This window comes from Nanorana parkeri, unplaced genomic scaffold (genome assembly GCF_000935625.1).
Source record: "Nanorana parkeri isolate BGI_ZX_2015 unplaced genomic scaffold, ASM93562v1 scaffold1064, whole genome shotgun sequence".
In the NCBI taxonomy this organism is placed as follows: Eukaryota; Metazoa; Chordata; class Amphibia; order Anura; family Dicroglossidae; genus Nanorana; species Nanorana parkeri.
Window position 1 is genome coordinate 4,992 of NW_017307332.1, and position 7,244 is coordinate 12,235.

General features: G+C 40.9%; 1 protein-coding gene across 1 annotated transcript in view; it reads right to left on the reverse strand.

Moving 5' to 3' along the window:
• Positions 1-1,220: 1,220 nt before the first annotated feature.
• LOC108796139 (phosphatidate cytidylyltransferase 1-like) overlaps positions 1,221-7,244 on the reverse strand; it is a 65,783-nt gene continuing 59,759 nt past the window's right edge. Inside the window, exons 8-9 of the mRNA XM_018567565.1 lie at positions 5,648-5,706; positions 1,221-1,307 (exon numbers count right to left, since the gene is read on the reverse strand). Coding sequence (XP_018423067.1) covers positions 1,221-1,307; positions 5,648-5,706 — 146 coding nt within the window. The remainder of the gene's footprint in view (positions 1,308-5,647; positions 5,707-7,244) is intronic.

Below are 7,244 nucleotides of genomic sequence, written 5' to 3' on the forward strand. Positions count from 1 at the left end.
TATTTTGTGGCTGGTTGCTCTGGGTTAGATTAGAGAGCACCAATGATCTAACACATACATACATGGTACATGGAAAATACCATGCGTTATATCTTTGTGTATTGAGCTGAATGAGACTATATACATTTTAAATTTCATGTGTAAATATAAGCTCAGAAATTAGAGGCAAAGATATTATTTGTTATATCTAGAAAAATAACATATTGCAGCAATGACGGGCGGTCCGATTAGGTCCACCTGTCAGTTTTTTAGGCGGAACTGTTCGGATGCCCAATATAAAAGTCTATAGGCAGCAAGATCTAAATGTAAGGGTGTCCGTTTACATCCGGTTGGCTCTGGCCAAGTCTGGAAGAACAAACGGAACAATGCCAGACCTGATCGTGCCGGATTGGGGGTAATCTGATGTAAACGGACACATGTCCATTTGCATCCGATTTAGGGTTGCACAGATACCAAGTACAGTACTCGGTACAAGTACGAGTAAATGTACCGATACTTTTGAGCTCCAAGACTAGACTAGAGAAAAATTCAAATGTTAGGAGGCAGCTGTCATTTGGAAGGAGCACACAGAGCTCCTGGGATTTGTACATCTCCGTTTTAATGTAGGATTTTGTTTTTATAAATAAAGGGATACCAGTTTTGCGAGTACCAGTACTGGTACTTGCCGAGGACTTACAAGTACAAGTACATTTTTGTTTATTGTCATGTGACAGTTTTACTAAAACCATACAGACTAATGATTTCAGGATAGTGGTGGAGCGCCAGAGCCCGGTCCCAGCTGCAACCCTGGTAGTTCTCATGAAAATGCCAAGTATCAGCACTGGTACTCGAAAAGTATCTGTGCATCTCTAATCCGATTCCCCGTAGACCAACATGGGGTCCGGTCGTTTTACAGCGGTGACATCCAATCTGTACCACTGTGACCAGGAGGGGATCTGTGCATATATCCCCTGCTGATCAGACAGTGTGAAAGGGGCCTAAAAGTACTTGGGCTTGCACGGCTAAAAAATTATTTCCAGTTTATCCAGTTCAGCAAGCATCCTGTTTACAAATGCGGAATAACAGATGGGGACTTCTGAACATAGGAATGAACCCAAGCAGATAGGGGATATCAATCAAAACTGGAAATCATGCTTAAATGCCAAGGCAAGTACAGAAGAATACAACAACATGTTTATGAATCAATGGGAACACAACATGCAGTAAACTGATGTAGAGCCTTACCAGATCATGCCTTCAAAAAGATTCTGGATGACAAGATGAGACTGAGTGACAGTGATCAGCAAAGTGACATGAGTCCATCCAAACTGTTAATGGGGACAACAATAGCACAATGAGCACAATCAGAAACAAAACATGTGACTAAAAACATGACTTGTGCATCATACATGATGTAAAAGAGAAAGCCTGTGTATTAAATATGCAGAATTGTAATTTAGGTTTCAGGAGCTGTCCATGAATGGGTGTTCATCATTGATCACCAGCAGACAAGCCTCACAAGATCCATACCATGTCCAGTACACCGCTATACAATATTTTACATATATTGCATGGGCAGATCACAGCATTAACCACACATTTACATGGAAAGGGGAAGTGTGCTTTGAGTGCCATTCTTTCTCTGCCTCTTTCAGCGTGATCCAGTTCTTTGCTATTTGGATCTTAATTTAAAAATTAATTCTGTTGTTTGTACATATTGACAAGTAAATATGGGGGAAAGAAGGAAGTAATTACTTCCCGCTATGCACCACATGACCAAACATTCTTCCAGCAACTTGCACAGCACATATTAGTTCTATTACGTTATTTGGCAAACATGACAGTTTCACTGCTGCAATCAACATACTCATGATCTGCAAACGATCAGATACACCAGGGGTTTTACTAATTAATCTCTAGTGTTTGCATTGATGAGACATAATCTGCAGCAGGTTATCTTTATATACTGCAACCACCTGCTTTAGGTTTTACATAGAACAGATAAGAGCTTGTTTTACTGCCAGGTTTTTATTAGGGCTGCAACAACTAATCGACTAAATCGATTATTGAAAAAGTGGTCAACGTTTCCAATCATCAATTAATCGGCTTCCGATTAGTTGGCCCTGTTCATGGCTGCGCGCCGCACCTCCCCCCACCTCACACTCGCTGCTGCCAGACCCGCCCGCATCCACACCTCCTCCCTGCCTCGCGCTCACCGCCCGTCCACATCCACGAGAAAAAGAAGTAAGGAGGAGCAGGTGTGGGGGGGATGACAGCCGCCGATAAGACAGGCCTGATCTCAGAAGCAAGTTGCTGGAAGCCTGCTCAGGTAAGCCTGCACTTTCCCACACATGGTGCTCTATAATGTATTGCTGGGATGTGTATTCCTCTATAGCTGATGTTACATTGTGCTGTATATTATACATACGAATACAAATCCCAGCAATACATTATACACTTTATGCATAATGTATTGCTGGGATTTGTTGTATTGCTATATAGCTGAGGGTATTCTGCATTGCGCTGTACAGAGGACTACAAATCCCAGCAATAATACATTATACAGTGGTGCAATGCCGAATACCACCAGCTATAGAGGACTACAAAATCCAGCAATAATACATTATACAGCGCAATGCAGAATACCACCAGCTATAGAGGACTACAAAATCCAGCAATAATACATTATACAGCGCAATGCAGAATACCACTAGCTATAATGTACTATTGCTGGGTTTTGCTGTATTCCTCTATAGCTGATGGTATTCTGCATTGTGCTGTATAATTTTACACTTTCCATGTCACTATATTGCACACCAAGCAGGCTCCTGTGATGGACTACAATCTCAATACAAACTAGTAGTCCATCACCGGAGCCATTTTTAAAAATATTTTATTTTATTTTTTATCCGATTAATCGAACTTAATAATCGGCTAACTAATCGATTTTGAAAATAATCGTTAGTTGCAGTTTTTTATTGCCCTTCCCTTTACTTCTTCTCCTGCTGACCACCAGGGCAATGCTGTGATCTGAGCTTCCTGTTTCCACTCTTGAGGTTTCATTCCTTACATATTCGTGTTGAGAATCCAGTAGAGAGCCAAAACCCCATCACTATTCTCCACATGCGGAATGTACTCCAGAGACTGGAAACAGGAGAGGCCTTTGCTTTGTTTTTATATGTGAAGACAATGTGGAGTATACATACAAAAAACTTTTCTTGTTAGCTAGTGATGTCAGAGAAGATAGAAAATCTAGAGTTTATTTACACAGTTCCACTATAATAAACACAATATAATCCACAAATGACATGTAAAAAAACAAAGGTTATGTTGTGTAATAGAAAGGATTTTGTTTTATAATAGAGCATTGACACATTTGTACAGCATCGCACTTAACTTTGATAGGCTAAACGTTGTCAGCAGGCATCATGCTTATCTAATCTGACATAAAATCAAACATCATGCTAGTAAATTTCAGTTACTCATTGAACACTACAGTTAACGCAACACACAAAAACCATTACTACACGTTGCCTAAGGAGAAATCATTAGAACTGGGTACTGTAACATGAAACTGTGCATAGTCAATAGTTTATATTAGGGCATGTTGATACGTATAGGGGGTGTAATGGAAGTTACTGAATAGAAGGCAGCACTACATTTATCAGAATGCATGAATGTGGAAAGAGAGCATTGGCTTTGGTCCTGTCACTAGAATGAGAAGGAAGCTTCACTATGTATCTCTATTATGTCACATGGGCCACTGAAAGATAAAAAAAACATGACATATGAATCTGGCATAGAGAAGATACTTTCAGATGCTAAAGTAGCCTTAGCATCAGATACATTTTCATTAATAGAGAACTATGGGGCAAGTGTTTTTCCCCATAGTTCTCTTTAGGGTCACGGGAGGACATATACTAACCTCCTCCCGTGACCCAAAGCTCAGTATATTGCGAGCTACAGCTCACGGTATACCGAGACCGCCCCAGCCGGGACGGATCCCTACATTACTGTGGAGATCCACCCAGTTGCGTGATCAACAGCTGGCTCTGCCTATCTGGAGGCTGAGCCAGCTATACCTGCCCCCTCCCCCATCCGTTCCACCAGTCAGCGCTGGAGGATCAGAGCGGGGAGAGGGGGTGGGAATCCCTGCAGGGAGCCGTAACTGACAGTCACTGCCCTCTGCAGGGACATGATCGAGAAGTGAGCGAGCGACGGTATGTGTTTGCTCACTTCCCCATCTATTGAGACGACTTTTGACAGTTTAATTGTCACACATCGGCTCGAACTATGAGGATGAGTGATTTTCACTCACCTCATAGTTCTCCTTTAAGTGTATGCAGGCTTACGTGCAAGTGATGTCTGATAGGTATTTATTCTTTCTCATAGAGATCACAATAACCTGCTTTGCTCTCCAAAATGAGGGTAGTTTCAGAAACTACTTCCTGGACTTGGATACTGACTCAAACAGTACACAATTATGTAAATCCTGGTGTCTGTGCAGATCTTGGCTGTGTTTGCCAATGACTGACACAGATCAGCCCCTCTGGCAGCCTCTCACCTTGTAACTTGCTGAAAATTACAAGAACGCTGCTCACTAGAGGAGAGGAGGCTGAGGAAATGCTTCTTCCTACTTGCAGCAGACTGATTACATCATCTTAGCAAAGTCACTGGACTGGAGCTAAAAGGGTGGCTTTTTAAGGAGAAAAGGTGGATCTTTCTGGAAAAATGATTCTGTTGCTGTAAATGTTGCGACATGTAAAGAATGTAATCATATGGACGTGTAAAGTTACTGAAAGGTCCACTTTAATATTTGTTACCATGTCTATGAACCATCTTACTATTAAGACAGCTACAAATGGCTTCAGACATCACATATAATTGGAAGAGAAAATGCAATTGCATCATTTCATATTTCTCAAACCTTTTCACAAAACAGATTGGTATATGCATTTTGGCTGCTATAAGAAGCAGAGGGTCTTTACTTTCTGGCACATTTGATACGTCAGGCCGTTGTGTATAGTGTGTTATAGATTGCTACAGACTCATGTTAGGAGTACTGATCTATCTCAAGTAAATAAAGTTCACCCATTGAGATATAACAGTATACATGCAGGTTACTTTTACAGTGTGGAAGTTGTACGCATTAGTACAGGTTAAGGAAAACCTGTCAAGACTTTGGTCAATTCAAGTTTGAAGTTGGCAGTGCCCCTTACTTCTTTTGGTCAGTGAGGCTGCTGTTGACTAGGGTAACCAATAGAAGGATTTGGAGTATGGAATAGGCGGGACAATCTCTGCTTTTGCAAGGCATAAGACTTGATTCACAAAGCTAAGCTCATTGGACTCAGTCAATGTTCAGCTGACCAATTTTCCACCTGGCTCAGTTCACACTGGGTAGTGTCGCAACAGCTCAGATTTTGACCCATTCAGCAGGAATTCAAGCCGTGTATTTGAGCCATGTATGGCTAGCTTAACTTTGGATCTGCTGACCATTTGGACATACAGCTCTCACTAAAGGGAACTTGTGCTCATGCATTTTATTATCTTATGTTCGGCTGGAATTGTCCATGTTTGTGACAGGTTTACTGTGGCACTAGCAAGCAGACACTGCTGTAATTCTACTGTACATATACTACAATATTTGTAGAGGACAATTAATACACACCATGTAAAACTGAAGACGGTACTGCTTCTTCACTAAACTCAAAACAAACATGCAGAAACCTGTATGACAGAAAAAACAAAAAACATGCAAATGACTTAACATCTTTGTGTGCACATGTAAAAGTAAACACCTTGGAAGTAGAACACTCAAATTAAATAGACAGAGGGATTAAATGCTGCTTGCAACTGAGAATGCCACTGGCACAAATCTTCAGATGATAAATGGCAAGAAAACATGTACATAAGCACAGCAAAAGGTTATGAACAACACGGGAGACTGCACACAGAACATGTTAATTGAGTTTCCAGCATAAATTAACTTTTAATAAATGAAGCTCAGACTCCTCTAGGTAGTCTAAATGAGTTAGAATTATTCTCTCAGATATATTATGCAGACCATGCCGTTTAATACTGGTTGTAAAAATGTTTGATCTAAAACCACACATATGCCATAGCAGAGATGATGGGAGGATTTCTATTGTTGCGCACACAAGCATCAATTTTGAGTGACTTCCTTGATATGATTAGAAGTTTTTACTGCATTGGAAAGCTATTTTGTTAGATCCTTGTTTTTAAATCAGCATTGCAACCTTAAATAAGATCTACCGTATATACTCGAGTATAAGCCGTCCCGAATATAAGCCGAGGTACCTAATTTTACCACAAAAAACTGGGAAAAAATATTGACCCGGGTATAAGCCGAGGGTGGGAAATGAGGCAGCTCTGTAAGTGGAAAAGGGGGTACAGGGCAACATATCTTGTACTACGGATCATTTAACCCATTCATATTAGCAGAGGATAATTGTAAATCTATTGTTCAGTGCATTCTATATGTAGTATATAGTACATGTACTTATAGAGTGCCTGCAACAATACATTTACAATGATCCTCTGCTAACATGAATGGGTTAAATGATCCATAGTACAGGGCTACATACAGATCATTTAATACATTCATGTTAGTATAATTGTAAATGTATTGTCTGCACTGTATTAGCAGTATATACGAGGGGGGCACTTTTCAGCAAAAAAAATGGGCTGAAAAACTCTGCTTATACTCGAGTATATACGGTAATCATGTACTGCCTTACCAACAACTACGTAGTGAATGAGCTTGCGTTATTGGATGTACATATAATGGGTTGTATAAATCTCCTTCTGCAGTACAAAGTTGTTGGTCAAATTAAAAAAGACTGCTCCTCAACCCTTCTGGCGAGAGATTCAGGTTGAGATTAAAGTCCTCCTCGACATGGACATACCTCTCACACCAGCCCCTTACCTACTGCACTCAGTACCCAACACCATGACTAAATATAAATCTAGCCTTCTCCCCCCACCTCCTCAATGCGGCCAAATGCTTGATTCTGCGCTACTGGAAGAAGACCGCTGTCCCCACGATGGAGTAGTGGAGCGGACAGGTATCGGGAATCCGGATCTCTGAGGAATGGCTAGCCCAATGCAAGGACAGATACGATAAGTATTACTCCACGTGGGCCACATGAATTCATCGCCACCCAGATTAGTTATTTAGTTATATAGTTATTCAGGAAAAGGGTGTCAATAATGGCAGACTGTCTTCTTGCACTTCTTTCCCAACC